An 18,680-nucleotide genomic window follows, 5' to 3' on the forward strand; every position below is an offset into this window, starting at 1 on the left:
GCCAACTAACTAGTTGGAAAATCTCCTACTTTGTTGTAGGAGAGGCTTGGGATCAAATCCTATCTGCACCTGTCATTGGGGGGATGGGCAACCGCTGTTGTACAACCCCTTAAAGCAAAAAAAAAAAAAAAGACATTCTTCTCTCACGTAAGTATTATTTCAATATTATAGAATAAACATTATATGAAACTGTATAATCTATCTATTTATCTATCTATCTATCTATCTATCTATCTATCTATCTATCTATATATATATATATTAAAATTGGTCTATCCATGTCAGCATATTTCTCCTTTGAGAGAAGCTATTTATCTATTTTTTTCCATTTTTTGTAATTTTTCTTATTTTCTTTTGTTTTAAAAATATAAAAAATAATAATCATTGTTTATCTAGATTAGATTAAACAACCAATGAGATGCACTTTCTCATAACCTAAATAATCTCTTATCCTAACATTTCTCTTAAACTACCTCCCCCACTTTCTCCAAAATTATCTCTAATTCCTATTTATCTTCTAAATTATCTCTAATTCCTATTTATCTCCAAAATTATCTCTAATTTATTAGAGGGTTTCTCCCCTAAATTATCCTCTCCCCTACTTTTTATCTATACCTATCTAAAGAAAGTTTGGATTAAAAAAATTAAGAATTATTTAAATATTCTAACAAAATTATATAATAACTTTAAAGTATTTATTAAAAACACAAAAAATAATTTTATATTTTTACAAAATATATCACGAAATTATGTATTAACAATTTAAATTATGTTTTTCCGGATTGTCAATTTAAATGTGTTTCAAATATTTAATAATATGTAATAGCTTTAAATAAATAAAATTCAAATAACAAAAAAGTTTAAATATTTTATAGATTATTTAAATATTTATTATAACTAGTGATGTAGCACAATCCGGTCACTCCTAACTAGCACTCACGTGGCTCCTGGAAGATACCTGAGAAGAAGAAGAATCCCGGGGGCAGTTACCTGGCGGGAACACTCCGATGATTAAGTTAGTACTCGGTGGGAGAAGCAAGGAGAAGATGAAGGCTAAGAGTGCAGATAGCACGAGTATAGAAGATAAAGATGACAATAATCAAGATCATACAAGTTCTCCTTGATACTAAGCTCCTTATAGCAGAAATCGGTTACTTCCGGCCCCCTGACTTCTGACAGGGTAGGTATAACCGCCACTACCAACCTGCTGCAGCTGTTATTGGCAGGGCCGAGGTGGCATGCGCGGGGCCATCACTGCTGGGTATGTGCCTATCGGGTGTACGACACCTTCTAAAGGTGATAGGCATGACGCTGCCTAATGAGGGACATGGCTGCTGTCCTTAGACTTGTCGGGTACGATGGTTGGGCAGGAGATCTTCCTGCCCTCCTGCCCTCCTTCAAGCGGTTTGCCGAGTTGCCACATACCGGGCTGCTTCGGTGCAGATCAGTCCCTGCGTCGAAGCACCGAGGTGCTCCCTCCCGGGCAGGGGAAGGCTTGGTGTTCCTTAGGGGAGAGCTCGGGCTCTCCGAGCTAGGCGGGATACTGACTCACCGAGGTGTTAGTCCTTGGCGTGTTGTCAGTCTTTGACTTGGCGTTTCCTTCCCGTCGAGTCAAGATCATACTGCCAGGCTGGACCGTTCACCAAGTCAGGTCATGCGCACGTGTTCTTGGTCCATGGGGTTGGGCCAAATCGTCCTTCATCAACTAGATTTTAAATAGTTAAAATAACAAAATTATGTAATAAATTTAAAAAATTTCTTCAAAGTAAAAAAATAATTATAACATAATATTGAAATTAATAATGATTTAATATATTACAAAAATAATATGAAATTATGTAATAATAGAATAAATTATGATTTTATGGATAATTAAATTCAATAAATATTTAAATTTTAAAATTTAAATATTTTACATATTATTTAAGTATTTAAATAACTAAATATTTAACATGACTAGATTTTAAATAGTTAAAATAAAGAAATTATGTAATAAATTAAAAAAAAAACATCTAAAAAGCAGAAAAGTAATTATAACATAATATTGAAATTAATAATAATTTAATATTTTTACATAATATTTTAAATAAATAATTTCACTTATATCAAGTAATAATTCGAGAAAATAACTTTCAAAAACATTAATATCTATTAATAATAAATTTAAACTCTTAATCTGAATTTATTATATAATTATATATACTAAAATTAATATTTATTTTATTTTAGTAATTATTTATTGTTTTTGTGATAAATGTATTTTTAATCATTATGTATGAATTTATTTTGTTTTGTTATTTAACAGAAAACTTTCAATAATTATTAGAGATTAAACTACCATTATTTAATTTTTTAAAATATAATTTATTGTACTTATTATATTTATTATATTTTTGTTATAACTTATTGATTAATTAATATTTATTAGAGATTAAACTATTATTTGAGATTATATTATTTATTGACTAAGTTAATATATTTTTTGTACTTATTGTATTTTTGTAATTATTGTATTTTTTCATTATTAATATATTTTCAATAATTGTGTGTTTTCACTATAAAATTTTAATAATTATTGGAGATTAAACTATTGTTATTTATCAGAGATAATACTATTAATTTAGCTAAAATTATGAGTGTTCATGAGTTGGTTCGAACCGGTCATAGGCTATTTGGCCAACCAAATTGACATGGTCAAGTTGGGGAGTTGGTCAGTTGAATCCGACTAACCATTTGTGAAAACTGACCCACTAAAGTTGTATCAGTTTGGGTCAGTTTTCACGATTCAAAAGATTTAAACTTAAAAATTAAATTAAATTTTAAAAATTACAGTGAAATTGTAGGTACATGGTGGTCACTTAGTCCATTAGAATAGAGGAGGCACCAAACTAATACTATGTGAATGCCTGTAATGAGTCCATAATTCATCGCACATCTGCGATGAGTTCATAACTCATCACACATCTGTGATGAACTCATAGTTGAAACAGGTTGTGATGAATTTTGGACTTGTGTGGATTTGTGATGAGTTTAAAGTCATCACATAATCACGATGAGTGCAGACTCACAATAGATCAGAAATAAATAATAGAAACACGTGCATCATTAAATAACGTGCGTGACAGGACACCCCGTGAGCCTAATGAGGGTAAGCAATCTAAATAGTGACATCACTCATGCCATGCCTTCTTAAAAAGGTCACGAAAGAAAGTAGCACATGCGTATTATGAGAATTCTCAGACGAAAGGAAAGTTCGTCCTCGAGATATGTCATAAGACACGTAGTGAAACCCTAGTAGTATTCCCTAACAACTGACACCAAATCCAAGATTCCCTTTCCTAATGGGAACCAAACAACTTTGGGTTTTGGCTCATTCCTTTTGGGACCTGGGGATCCCTTCTTATAAATAGGGGTCCAATTCATAATGAGATAATCATTCTATCACCTCATTTTCCATAGCCTTTAGCCTACCTCCCGCACTCAGCTTTCCTTTGTACTTCAAGGAGATTCTCGTACGTAGCCTAACCACCTCACTCACAACAATTGGTTAGGTGAAATTAAACATTTCAGACTAAGAAATATGGGAAATTTCTTACTTTTCATATTAAAAATTACATTTAAAATATAAAATATTAATATACATCCATGGTTAGGTTGTTCAATTTTGGTTGGTTTACAAATAGACAAAGTAAAACTGATCCAAATTGGTTGAATTAGGAATTTTTTGAACCAAAGCCGACATAAAAATACTAGATAACTGACCAACTTGGGTCGAGTTGATCGGGTTGGTCAGTTTCATAAGTTTGATGTATAAACCTAACTAAAATTAATTATTATTATTTTTTGTATTATAAAAAAATTATTAAAAATAGTATATAAAATATGAATAATTATTAATTATTTAAACAATTGAAAATATAAAACAATTGTATACTCTTATGTGTTTCTATTAGGGTCATTTACTAGAACAAACCTTATAGTTTTACATATTTACTTAAACCTACCTTATAGTTTTCATTTTACAAAAATATCACACATATTTTATAATTTATTTACTTAATCAACCTTTCATTAAGGAGTATTTATTTTGCTATTAGGCCCATGATTTTTTATTCCAAAAAATAGCCTTAACACTTTTTTATACAAAAAACAAAATTGGCCAAATATAGCCAATAGAGTAGTTGCTCATGTCTTATTAAGGGCAAAATGGTATTTTTATTCCTATTTTCTTTTGATTAAATTTATTTAAATGAACATTAAGGTCAACACTGTCATTTTTCAATATCATCTAATGGAAGATTGATTAAATCCGTTGTAAATTATAAGTGGTGTTTTAGTAAAATGCTAATTATAGGGTAGATTTTTAGTTAATCCATGAAACTATAAGAGTATTTTAGTAAATGACTCTTTCTATTATTTATCTTTTACTTAATAAATCATGTGCATCGCACAGGTCCCCACTAGTATACATTTTATAAGAGTGCAATTTGGGTGGGTTAGGGTTGGGATTTTGTCAAAAGTTAAAACTTTAATGGGTCTGACCCAAAGCCTGAACCTAGAATAGTGCAAAAAAATAACTTGGGCCAACCTGAGTTGCACCCCAAGAGGATATTTAAAACCCTTAGGTTGTGTTTGCTTTGAAAGAATATTTCTCTTCTTTTCCCTCCCTTTCCCTACCTTTTCTTTCAAACCAATACAAATTATTAAAAGGGTCATTTACTAAAGCACCTCCTATAGTTTCATGGAATTTACTAAAACCTATCCCATAGTTTGTATTTTACTAAAACAACACCTATAGTTTGCAATCAATTTACTTAATCGACCTTCCATTAGATGATAGTGGTAAATGACATTTTTGACCCTTATAGCCATTTGAATAAATTTAAGGGCCATTTGTTAAAACATCCCTATAATTTCATGGATTTACTAAAGACTACTTTATAATATGCATTTTACTAAATACCCCCTATAATTTCATGGATTTACTAAATCCTACTTTATAGTTTGCATTTTACTAAAACACCCGCTATGGTTTGCAATCGGTTTACTTAATCGACCTTCCATTAGATGACAATGTAAAATGACAGTTTTGATACTAATGTCCATTTGAATAAATTTAACCAAAAGAAAATAGAAATGAAAATACCATTTTTGCCCCTAATAAGACACAAGCAGTCACTTTATGTGGCTCTATTTGGCCAATTTTACTTTATGTACGAAGGAGTGTATGGGCAATTTTTGAATAAACAATCATGGGCCCATGCCCTTGGAACATTTTCCGCCCAGTTTTGGTGATCATGATACTATTTTCAGATGGTAAAGCAAACACTTCTTAGTGAAAGGCCGGTTAAGTAGATAGGTTGTAAATTATAGGGGTGTTTTAGTGAAATAAAAAGTATAGAGTAGGTTTAAGTAAATCTGTGAAACTATAGGGAGTGTTGTAGTAAATGACCCTGAATTTAACTAAAAGAAAGTAAAAATGAAAACATATATTTTGTCCCTAGTATGACATGAGTGATTATTCTATTTGGTTTTAATTTATTTGGTCAAATTTGTTTTCTATACCAAGAAGTTTTAGGGGTATTTTTGGAATAAATAATGCCATTGAGCATTTTCCACTCAATTTAAATGATCATGTTACTACTTTCAAATGACAAAACAAACATTGGTTAAATAAATGGGGTACAAATAACGGTGGCAATTGGGCGGGATGGGTTGGGCTTTGTTTGGGTTGAGTTTCAACCCAATTCATCTGACTGTCAACCCATTAATGACCCAGTTATATAAAATTAAATGGGTTGGGTTCAGCCCAAACTCACTCTAACCCAATCCAACCCTCCCAAACCCATTAATCTTATATTTATGTACTTAAAACAAAAAACTAACTCCTTATTGACAAATAAGTTGGTCATAACTTGGAGGTAATAGTAGTTACTATTTATACAAATGGTAAAGGTTCAAATCACATTACATGCATATTATTTTTACACAAGCGGAGAAACCATTTAACTATGCTCGAGTTTCGGTTTTGACCGGACCACTTAGGTTCAAATCAATCAGACTAACTTGAACTATCTATTTGGATTGTCTTCTAGCTAATCACATCTAGAGTGGTTGAATCGTTTAGATCTGGATCAGTCTGGTTGGACTAGATTGGACTGGTTTAGTCAATGGTGGATTGACTTGGACCGGCTCATATCAGTTTTGTGCATGAGTTTGGGATTGAACCGATTGGCCCAAAGCGAGTCAAGAGAAGTAAATCGAATCGGTTCAGATTCGGGTCAGGTTGTACATATACGAGTCGAACCGGATGATACAAACTGGGCCAAGCAAGCGGGGCATATTTTGGGTCAGACCATACCGTGGTCTGGACCGAACCATCTCGCCTGCCACCATTTCAGATTCGGGTTGAGTCGAGGCTAACCAACCCAAACGAGCCAAATTGAAGTGATCGGGTTTGTTCATATTTAAACCAAGTTGAGTTGGTCCGAACTCTGGTCAAATTGATTTGGATTTATATCGATTTGGGTGAAGTATATTGATTCGAGACAAAACTAATTTTAGTCAATAACTAAAATAGAAAATTAATGCATTAATTACAAATTATTTCATTCAATTGAAGAAAATTAAAAGAATGGCTAAGGAATTAATACTTATATCTTTAGTGATTAACCCAATGGTTACCCATAACCCAATGTAACCCGACCCATTTAAATTAACCGAATGGGTGATCAACCCATTTCCAACCCCTCAAATAAATGAGTGGATTGATGGATTAGATATTGGGTGGATTCAGCGGATTGGGTAAAAAATTACCAATTCTAGATACTACAGAGGTATTTTAGTAAAATAAAAATTATAAGATTGATTTAAATAAATTCGTGAAACTATAGGGGGTGGGATTTCTATTAAATGACCCTTATTAAAATTATTAAAATGACAATTTCGTTTAATAGGACTAAATTATCACCCACCTTCTAAAAGCCAAAATTTTAGAAGTAAGATTAGCTTGTTTTGAAAACAAGAACTTCATTAGCAAGCTAGCCTCTAAAAAAGATAGATAAGATGTGGTGGATGAACAGTGTCTTGTCTATTTTGTCGTTTGTTTTTCCCGTAGCGTTTCTTCAACTGAAGACTAGTTCATTGATGCCGGGAAAGGGAAACAAACCCAAGCTAAAAGACAAAAAAAAGGCGTGTCATTTTAGCAGTGGCCAGCCAGTAGGGGGTGAAGTTGAAAATGAAAAATTAACCAGCCAAAGACCTTTGCCCTTGCCCTTAAAAAGGCGAAAAAATCGGAAAGCAGAGCAAAATCTGGAGAAAAAGAAAGAAAGTGGGGGGGGGGAAAGCATTGGAAGAACCGTTTTGGTTGAATGAGTACGCAAGTATCAGAGTTTGCAAGACAACGCAACCACATTTTGCCTTCCATTTACACCCATTCACTGGCACGTGGTTTGGGAACAAAAATAGGCATTCACTTTAATCCTCAACTTCCCCTACTTTTTTTTGCATGACCCAGACTACCCCTTCCCAGTTCTCTCCAGTGTCCGGTCCCTCCTCACGCCTTCTCTGCCATCTCCTCTTGCATGCTTGTCGCGCTTCGATGCAGAGCGCCGACGCTCTCTCTCTCTCTCTCCTGAGTAGACGACCTCGGCCACTTGTCCATGCTCAGAACCTTCTCCAACGCATGCTAACCACGCCACTAATGCCCTCTTCCTTTATTTATGCATTCCCTCTCCTCTCTGCTCTTCTCTAGTCTCCACTACCCTACTCAGGCCTCCACCCCTCCTATTCCTGCTGCTGCATTCCCTCTCTCTTTGACTCTTTGTCGCATTTGCTCACATCTTCTGGGTCTGCGTTAGGTTAGGTTAGGGGACGCGCACAAACGGCAAAACCATCAGCACCCATTATGGCATCAAGGGTGGTAACGATCAAGCAGGTGTTCCCTAGTGGGACGGAGTCGGAAGTTCTGAGAGTGGAGAAGGCCGTGCTCTCGCTGGTGGGGTACGATAACGGCGGTCAGACGGCCGGCGTCATTCGCACAGGCGAGTTCTCCATCGGGGTGGTTATGCAGACAATTAGTCCTATCTTGGTCACTGTGTGCATGGTGGGTGATCTTCAGTGGCCCATCACCAAGGACTCCCCGAGCCTGAGAGTTGGGTCAAGGAGCTTCGCGTTCGCAATGCCGGGGCTGCTGTATGGCCTCCAGTTTCCTGAAGACTGTAGCGAGCAAGCAATGCAGGTGCTCGAAAGGGTTTTGACGAGGTTCAGCCATTATGAAGACCATTCGCTTTCAGGCAGAGAATCGGGTAATCTGTTTTCTCTTAAATTAATTAATATGCTGTTTCTTTACTTACTAATCACATTCTTAATTAATGAACTTGGTAAACATCATTTAGGGTTTTTGGGGCTTAATTGTATCATGCATGGGTGGATTATTATGGGCCCATCTAAGAGTAACTTCCACTTCCTTTGCCATCCTTAAGGCTATGTTTGGTTTGGTAAGAGAGAAACTTCCACTTCCACTTCCTTTGATTGTAAATAAGCTAAGAGAGAAACACAACTAGTTGATGAAACTTCTTAATGAATTACATAACAAACTTCCCCTGTGAAAATACCAGGGGTTTGTTTCTCTCTTATTTTCTGTCAAACCAAACACAACCTAGGATTTTTTTATTACAATAAATACTCATTTACATGCATTTAGGTCTTTGTGTTCTCCTTGTAGTAGCATTAGCCTGCACTCAGTAGTAGTGTGGCATTTTTTATCCATTTACCCAAAATTATTATTATTATTTAATATTAATATTACTATACACATGGGTTTTGTTTTTGATAAGCGACATTAATGTTGCTGCAAAGACTCCATATAAGTATTGGAGAGAACAGCAAGCTTTGGGGGGGGGGCTTGATGACTAGCCAAGCTTTCTATCTGAAAGCTGCCCTTATCCGGCTCATCCATCAGGGCAGGGGCATTTTAGTCAGTAAGTAAATTGTCTGAAGATATTTCCAATAGTTTATTTGAAATGGTTCACTCCCACACCTTAACATGAGAAAGGCATTCTGGTCTTTTCATGAATTCACACATTTCCATGGACTCAAGTGCATTTTGTTTTGAGAATTCAGGCAGTTCTAAGGATCTTAAACTTTTGGGGTCAAATATTGACTCCAGTCCACTAGCATTGTATTTAGTATTTACTAGCGCTACTGGGCCTGAATAAAAAGTCCAGCCCATCTACAGGTGGACTGGAGGCTTGTTATGATGGATTGATGGGCCATTTGTTAAGCAGTTCGGCTGTTTAGTTTAATTTCTGGCTTTGTCTGTCACAGGAACCAAATTTTTGGTGCCAGAAGCCGAACCAAGTTTCTGGTCTGCATCGCAGTCAAAGATTCGAGAACTCACAGACCCATTGCTCAATCAAATAGGCGCAGGCCCCGCCGGCAAATCACCGGTTCGTATGGGCCGCATGGACGAGGGATTGTTGAAGGCTATTCGTATGTCAGGGGTGACCAAATTGATCTCTAAAGCTGTCCTGGTCGGTGGTCTCCAGCCAGAGCACGTCGACATCTTCGACATGAGGCCACAATCCAATGCCAACCAAAACGTGAATCTGTTGCGAGCGTTTGCTACCATTTTTGCATTTTCCGATCTCGTAGAAGCTGTGGAAGCAACTAGACTGGTTATCTCCGGCAACCGTCGATCACTGCCGCTGTTTCATCCAACATGGACGCCATTGCCAGGCATAAGAACTTGGAACATAAACAAGAAGGGGTTGCTTCTGCTGCTTCAAGTGTTGATTGCGTCGGCTTCAATCTACAACGACGAGGGGCTGGGAGCCATGGACAACACTACTGATCATGAAGAGAAGAGGAGGGCTAAAGTAGTGATGGATTCAGAACTAACAGAAGAAGAATCAAGAGTAGGAGAGCTGATGGAACACAAGGCAAAGTCGACGGACGAGGCAAAGGAACAAGAGACTACTAGCAAAGAAGAAGAAGAAGAAGAAGAAGAGGCTGTAGCAGTGCGCGAGATCAGTTTTCCGATAATTGCTGTGGCTGGCAATGGAATTACAGGCCGTGGAGGGAAGAAACAAGTTAATGATAAATTGGAGAAGGCTTGCGTTGGTATGGAAGTTATTTGAGAGGTTCGCTATGGAGCAGTTAAGTAATGTTTGTGGGTTGAAAAATCATATTAGCTAGGCTTTCAAATTTGACTTGTTGAAAAATGAAAGGATTGTTATTAGCTAGTATGCACTACTTCTGTTCTCAGACAATTCTTAATTAGTGAGTGATTTTTTACCATTGAAATGGGATGTGCCAAAACCACTTATCTTTTATTAATGTTGGCAACAGTACTGAGTATCTCAACTGTTTTGATTAAATGAAACTTCTTTACAGAAAGAGACTGAACACTGAACGGACCTGGCCAACAAAAAAGAAAGCATGTCACAGAACAAACAACTTTGGATATTCTTAATTTCTTACTAGGGAACATAGATGTAAGATGTGGGGCGAGAAAACCCACATTTGCAATTTGGGCCCCTCATAGTAATAAGGATTGAGGACCCACCCACCATGGAAGGGTCAGGCAACAATAAAATCAGCGTTATCAGATCACTTTTATGTTGACTAGTCAATCCTTACATTTGAAGGGGTCACGTAGTATTATTTTATCGGGTTAGTAGAATTAAAGTTAGGGCTGTCAATGGATTTCAATAGTCTGATCATATCTGATTTGACTAATGGCTACAAGAGTCAAGGTGCCATATGGTCGGGGGTGTTTTTTTTTTTTTTTTTGGATTAAAATTTTGGTTTTCATTGACCGAGAAATTTTCAGATTTATGTGGGAATCACAGAAAGTTTATTTTATTAGTATGATACTCATCTCTCTTAGGTGGTAAAAATTTTCCCACTTAGGGGGAAAGTCGTTAACACTTCAATGGGACAAAAATGCTCATTTTAATAATAGATTTTTATGGCTAAAATAATTATTACCTTATTTACTTAAGAAATAAAAGAATATGGGTAAATGTACTTATCTGGGTAAGTGTTTCCCAAGAAAAATTTACCTAGGTAATTGCATTTACCCGGGTAAATAACTTACCGAAAAGTGAACGGGGCCTAAATACCTATAACTGTTTAAAATAAGTGCTCGAAAAAGGAAAACCTATGATGTGGAAAAGATATGGTATGGAAAGACTGTTGACCAATCAAAACCCACCCATGAATTTTAATAAGTAATACCTTATTTGCTACCACATTTGTGAATCCAATTTATTGGTAAGTTGTTTTTTGGATATCATATTTTTTCCATATCATAATTGAACCCATTTCGTGGGTGGGTTATAATTGGTCAAAACTTTTTCCATACCATATCTTTCCCATATCATATATAACTAGTGTGTTTACATTTTACTGAGGGCTATGCGGGTTGTCTTGAGACCACATAGGCATGACACGTTATAGCAGAAATCATTTGTTGGTTCTATTTCCTGTCATGGTTTTTGAACCATTGTTCATTGAGACTATGGTCCAAAAACTAAGTCATCAGTTATGTTTCAACCCCAAACTGCTTTTTTGCCAAAACCCATTGAATTGGTCATTTAATTTGATCTATTGACCTATTAGACCCAATCAAATAATGATTTTTGGGTTATTTTTATTTGAACTTTTGAAGGGGATGCTCTGTAGTGTGGATGAGAAATTGGTAGGTATGGAGTAGTCCACACCACATCACAGTCCACAGTTGTTCTGAACTATAAATAGATTGTATGGATTAGACCAGTCTACACTACACTTTTTGATTCCATGTATCTCATACATTTTATGAGAGATCCAAATAGTTGATCATAAATGTCTATTTTTTACATTTTATATGGTAAATAAATTGAAAAAAGGCATCAATATGTAGATAATAATTGCATTTTTTAAAATTTTAAAAATATTATTTTAAATAAAAAATTAATATTTTAAATATTATTTTATTGATAAAATATTAAAAATTAAAAATTATTAAAAGATTAAATAAAATGAGAATAATTGAATCAATATAACATTGTGTGTTACAATGAAACCATTCCACAAACTGTACACACCATAGTGTAGACCATCCACAAGAAAATACTATAGACGGTAAATTGGAGTGTGGTTTATCCATGTCCACGCTATTTTGTGAACGATCCCCGTCCACATATAGCAGAACACTATATCTTATTGTAAACCAAAATGGTCTCATCCGCGATATTTATACACTACCGAACTAAGTTTATTATTCAATGAAAATTGAAATTAAATAGTTGAATCGTTGACCCTGTGACCAAAGCAATTACTGTTCCAAGTCGATCGGTTTTTAAATTATTGCTTCTTATCTATACTTATTTCTGGTATGGCAGAGAAAATTTTGGCTGTCCACAAGGCTTTCCGGTGTGACATGCTAGTCCACATGGATTCTATAGGACAGCTAGCATGGCTATATGACTAATCTGTCATAATGAGAGAGCCTGTGGATAGCCCATGCTGTTTGGTCATGTCACTCCTCCTACATGGTGGGATTGGCGATAGAAATGGATGTTGCAACTTTCGATCAGGGCACATGGACAACTTTTAATTAGTTACCGGGATATTTATTTAATTAAATATTCATTGAATGTGCTTTCTACCCCGTTATTGGATAAAGGAGCATCTTTTGGGGCACTTCGCTCAATGCATTTATACATCCCTAGATTTTGATCCTCAAGTGTCCCAAGCTTGTAATAACTGTATCTAAGGCAAAGAATTTGGAAAACACTCTAATACCTAATAACTTATCTGAGAGCTCAAGCTTTTGCATTGAACAGTACATTGAGACGGACGGTATAAGAACCTATTTGACGAAATGATTTGGTGTCCAATCTTGGTAAGGATCTTTTACCAATAAAACGCTACCTATTCTATCCAAACAGGCCGCTGCAGATACATTTCAAACCGGACTGGATTGGACGGTTGGACCGAAAAAACCAAGAACCGGTCAGGTAACCGCTTCCGTTTTCCCATTCCGTTTTTTCCAAAAACTAGATTTTCCCTTAAAACCATTGATTTTAGTCAATGAACCATTGAATCGGGCGATTAATCGTTCGAACAGTTTTGACTGTTTTTTATTTATTTATTTTTTCTATCAGAATGGGCTGAACATTCAATTTGAACAATCAGACTGTTCGACCCATTAACCAAACCCCTAACCGATTCGGTTTCCGAGTCAGTTTTAAAAACCATATTGGAAACATCAAAATCTCTCTTATCATTCTCATTCATGAGAAGATGCTCAATGTATGACTGCAATGGCCGATGGGGACGTTAGTTGGTCCAAACTCGTTCAATCCTCATCGCCTCCATTATTATCAATTAGATGACTCATCATATGGGTGGACCCGTGCTTTTACATCCATGTTTGGAGCTTTCAGATGATTCATCATATGCGTGTGTATTAATTATTTCTCATAGTGAGCAATCAGATGATAAATGTCATAGTTAGATTGGATTCCAACTGGACTTTTTTAGGCCTCTTATTTTCTATCAGATTCACCAAACACAGGATTAGGGTTATCTTTTTTTACTTTTATGTGACATAGACCAGACCGTGCTTTTCAAAACCAGATCGGACCGAAAAACCAGGAACAAGTCAGGTGACTGGTTCCGTTTCCCCCCGAAACCAGATTTCCTCAAAAAGCCATTGATTTTGGTCAGCAAACCGTTGAACCGGACGGTTAATCGTTCGAAGCATTTGATTAAGGCATTTTTTTTTCATGTGCTTTTCCCCAGGCCTTTTCGTGTGAAGATATGATGAAAAATGTAAAAAAACTCTATTTGAAGCTTCCTAAAAATAAGTAGAATAGACTTTGAAATTCTTTTCAAAACAGCATCTTTTCATGACTAGATAGTTTTCCAACTAAACGAGAAAAGGCTAAAACGCAGGCTGCCAAATTTCTAAACCAACAGCCCGTGTAAAATGGTTCTATACCAAGAAACTACAATTTTCTTGTCATTTTGCCCTTCTTTAATATGGTAAATGGTCTTAAATTTGGAATATCTAGATTTACGTATTCGAATAAAATAGGTTCAGATGCTACATTTTTCTTTTCTGTTTGCCCTTTTCTTTAATACGCTACATTTATTCTTTAGATCCTGTCCAAATGGAATGATTTCAACAACTCATCCTTTGCCATATCTTTTGCCTCGTTTGGAGAATAATTGACTAATTGATGTTGTTTCTCTTTGATTCCTTGTAGTGGAGATTTTGGGATCAAAATCCCCAATGCCACAAGGTTGTGGGTGGGGGGTATGCGTATGGGCAAGATCAAAATATCGTAATGTATTGAGATGTATCGGCTAATACGTGCCTTGGGTAGGGGAGATGGACGATCTTCCTCCGTTGTGTAGTATTGTGAACTAAGAAAATGGGGATGGATTTATAGAGTGAAGCAGTAAGAAATGATTTAAATACTCAAAAAAAAAAAAGAAAAGATATTACATTAAATAGAATAGAATGGCGAAATAGAATTCATTTAATTCACCCCATATAATTGGGGGAAAGGCTTAAACGGGGTATCTTTATATAATAATCAAAACGGGGTATTTTTGTTTGGGAAAATATCAAAGAAGGGCAGTGTCACTGTTGATCATTTTTCTCTGCCACTGTGTAAGTCATTTGGCGATGGCCTACCAACCTACCCTCTAATTGTGTGTTTGATCTCCTTCTACAAGAACCTTTGTTGTCTCTTAGATTGGTACATAAATCTCATGGAATCCTTGATACAAACAATTGTGGTACATCGGATGCAGGGTATGCCTGAAGAAAGAGATGGCTTTTGTTCAAATAAAGTACGTGATGGATTTGCTGCTGAAGTAGTTCAAGTTCAAACTGGTTGGGTTGGAGGAACCTGCTTTTGTTCCGCTCCTAATGGCACATACGGCTGATGGATTGAAGGTCGTGGTCCGACTGAGAGGTCATCAGTTGACTTAGATCTAGTTATCGATAACAAACGTTAACAGAGAAGGGTTTGTCATGACGAGCAAGACGAACTCATGGCTTATTTGAGGGCAAATACAGAGTGATTTGCGGATTCTCCATAAATGTTAACAAACAAGGGTTTGCAATGAGTTATTAATGGCAAACCTCACTCGCCATTAGTTATAGACAACAAACATGACTCGCTTAGCGCAAGTTTAAGAGGAAGAAGACGAATGCCCTTATTTAATATTTATCAAAAAAAAAATCTCATTTCGATTATTATATAGAAAATATTATTTTTATTAACATTAAGGACAGAAAGTTGCCTTAATGACTAAAAACCCTAACATATTTGTTAAGGCTTTATGGTGAAACAGTATGCCCATATGTGGTCGGATTTATCTATTCATTTGGCCAAAATGATAAAATTGTAAGACTCCGAGCAGACAGACATAAAACTCGAATGTTTATAATTGAGTCAAACTCTTACAACACTAGATAATCTCAATCAAATAATGTGTTTTTGTCTGAGAGTCGAGAGAACTTAGATAATTCATTCTAACAAGTTAATAAAATTATGTAATCTTCAGTATAAAATTACACATATTTAACAGACCATTTGTCTTCTGAGCCATGGCAATCACCTTGTATGAACAAATCCAAATATCTGGCCGGAAAATCACACATGCCCCATTAGTAGTACTCCACTTAGTTGCCCGTGTCACCTGGTTTTCTGTCAGATTCCAATGACGGAGTACTTCTTGGATGTATCTTTTTGGCCCTCCATGATTTGCCACTACTGGGTTTCTCTTCATGGGACGACGCCTTTTCTCCTTTCTCCTTTCTTTCTTCTTCCATTTTCTTCATCTTCTCTTTGTGCAGCTTTCGCATAACGTAAACTTCAGCGAAACTAACTCCAATGGACGACATCGCCAGGAATTTAAGCAGCCGGAATTATAATCTGCTGCAGGTCAGAACAGGAAGACGTCTGAGATGGATGATTGGTACTTTGGTAGGTAGGTTGGTGTCTTTGTGAATGAAGGGGAGTGGGAGGGCCGAAGGGGGGAATTTATAGGAGCAAAAAAGCTGCCTTGTTGAGCAAGTCATCACGTGCGTTAACGATGTCAGTGTGTCTCACGGCTGACGTTAGACGATTTACTTATTTTTTATTATTATTATTTTCTCTAACGGCCGTCTAGAGTTTGTGAGATGATGATCAAGTGGGAACACGAAATTGACTTTGACTTTCAATTTCGTTCCTTCAAGGAAGGACGAAACATGGAGAAACGAGATTTCATCATCCACCGTCGGAAGCAGCCTCTCGCTCCTTCGAGGAAGGAGAGGAAGTTTTTCCAGTAATACTACCAGAATGGACAATTTTGGAGTGGTAGAGGTTGAACACCTAGATCACCCAGCCAAACAATTAAACTCACTTTTGTTAGTTCGGCTTTGAGTTGACTTGGTGGATTCGGCCGAATTAACTCGTAACACATTCTTTGTTTTGGCTATTTGGGCCCCAAAGAGGTTCTGAAGAAAAAATCTTTCCTCCACAGAAATATTAGTGTTAGAGAGAGGGAATCTTGGGCACCAAATTTTATGAAAAGGTCATTATCCAATGTTGCCCCAGTTATCTGGGTCTTGGGAGGGATGGATTGGATATAGTCTTAACCTTTATCTTCTTCTTCTAGCACAATGTGGTCCACAACAGGCATACTGCAGCCACCTCGTCTTATTTGGCACAACTCATGATTCAAAAAATTGTTTTGTTCAATGAATATTTATGATTTTTTTTTAAACATAAGTTGTTAGAGAAACTCATGTATGCTTATGCTTATGTGGCAATTCTTTTCTTTTCTAAAACAAAAAACAAATGCAATATAACCATTTTAAAATTATTTTTTCTGACATGGAAGTTGTTTTTATTTTGGAAAACAAAACCATTCACATTATTGAGGAACACCCACTTAATATGTTGTTTTATTTTTCCAGTGACTGAGTGCATCCCGTGTGCTTAGATCTGTTCCTGCCAATAACAAAATTCACATGCAGAGAGCAGTGGCCCATAGACTAGATTTGAGCTAACATGACTAGAACTAGTCGATAATATATCATATTGTCAATGGTCCTCCTCTCATACAAGCAGAAGCAGATGGTTATCACTATTTGATTATATTTATAAATTGCATAGCTTAATTATGACCACTTGTCTTGACTTGATAAAAAGTGTCACCATTATTGGAGAGTTGAGCATTCTGCATCAATGAACAATGATCACTGTGCTCTTGCTCTTATTACCATAACAATTGGTTGAGCAAAAGTTGCACAAGAGCTTAAACCTATTCCTTCTTGGTGTCCTCCTAGTTGCCAATAAGGTTGCCCTGTGATGGTATGATGCAATTCAGCCAAGTGGGCTGGGGCCCATCTAGAACTCAATTATTATTCTATAATAATGGTTTTCAATCCAAGCCCAACAAAATCATAGTTTATCAACCCCAACACCAAAGATTGTTTTCTCTTTTGAATAAATCATTCAAAGTTCAAAGTATTGATGCGTATCGGTGCATATCGTACAATATGTATTAGATTTTGAATCCACCAATGCATCAAATAATAAGAGATAGGAGGAAAACCCTTTTTCAGTCATTAATGCTTTTCCTAAGTTATTTTTCATATAGCATTAGGTAAAATATAAAAATCTCCCTTAAAGTTTTTGACGAGCATAAAAACATCCCTTATAGTTTCATTTTAACAAATACTTTCCTGAACTCTTGAGAAACTCAACAAAAAACTTCCTTCCATTACTGTTCCAGGCGGAAAACGTTAAATATCCATTCTACCCTTTTATAAATTATTTTACATACAAAATTACTGAAATAGTCCCATTTTAACTTAACAGAAAAGAAAAATATATTTCAGTAATTTTGTATGTAAAATTACTGAAATGATCGTTAAAAGAGGTTTTTGTTGAGTTAAAATAGGGTTATTTCAGTAATTTTATATATAAAATAATTTATAAAAGGGTAGAATGTGTATTTGGAAAAAACTAATGCATCAATCTAATATTTTTCATCTGAGACAGTGACGGAAGGGAGGTTTTTGTTGAGTTTTTCAAAAGTTCAGGGGAAGTATTTGTTAAAATGAAACTATAGGGGAGGCTTTTATGATTGTCAGAAGCTTTAGGGGAGGTTTTTGTATTTTACCCTTTAGCATTCTATAATTTTTGAATCGCCATGGAGTGGGAAGATTTATGTAAAGGGCCTTTCAATTTGGATAAGAGAATGACAGACAACTAGTTGAAGTGGGAATGCAGGATATAGTGCTAAAGATATTGAAATTTGAAAGGTGATTATCGAGTATCGACCTATCACCTAGTGAGCTTTTTTATATTGCGCAAAAATTTAACAGTTGGAAGGCCCACTCACTTCCTTGCTACTCCACTCTTGTCACTCTCTAGTCTCTATATTGATACATGGTGGGCTGCATCTGCCTGATACTTTGGCCCAAGTTTGGTTTCCATCCTCATGTGGATGGTGGAAAGTGAACGTTGATGTAGCAGTAACCAATCATAGCGCTGGTATGGGTATTATTGTACTGGATTCCTGTGGTGAGAACTTGGCTTTCCACAATCCAATACAATAATGGGAGGGTGATGCAATGCTCTTTTGGTTGAACCAATTTGGCTTTTGCCTCCATAATT

General features: G+C 35.9%; 1 protein-coding gene across 1 annotated transcript; it reads left to right on the forward strand.

Annotated features, from left to right (window-relative positions):
- Positions 1 to 7,505: 7,505 nt before the first annotated feature.
- On the forward strand, positions 7,506 to 10,305 carry LOC148876856 (uncharacterized). Its single transcript, XM_088974159.1, has 2 exons — positions 7,506 to 8,306; positions 9,328 to 10,305. Exons 1-2 carry the CDS (start codon positions 7,907 to 7,909, stop codon positions 10,137 to 10,139), a joined length of 1,212 nt encoding a protein of 403 aa, XP_088830285.1. The 5' UTR covers positions 7,506 to 7,906; the 3' UTR covers positions 10,140 to 10,305.
- Positions 10,306 to 18,680: the final 8,375 nt, after the last annotated feature.

The sequence above is a fragment of the Nelumbo lutea genome, chromosome 1 (genome assembly GCF_056320005.1).
Source record: "Nelumbo lutea isolate HS-2025 chromosome 1, American lotus-T2T, whole genome shotgun sequence".
Taxonomy (NCBI): Eukaryota; Viridiplantae; Streptophyta; class Magnoliopsida; order Proteales; family Nelumbonaceae; genus Nelumbo; species Nelumbo lutea.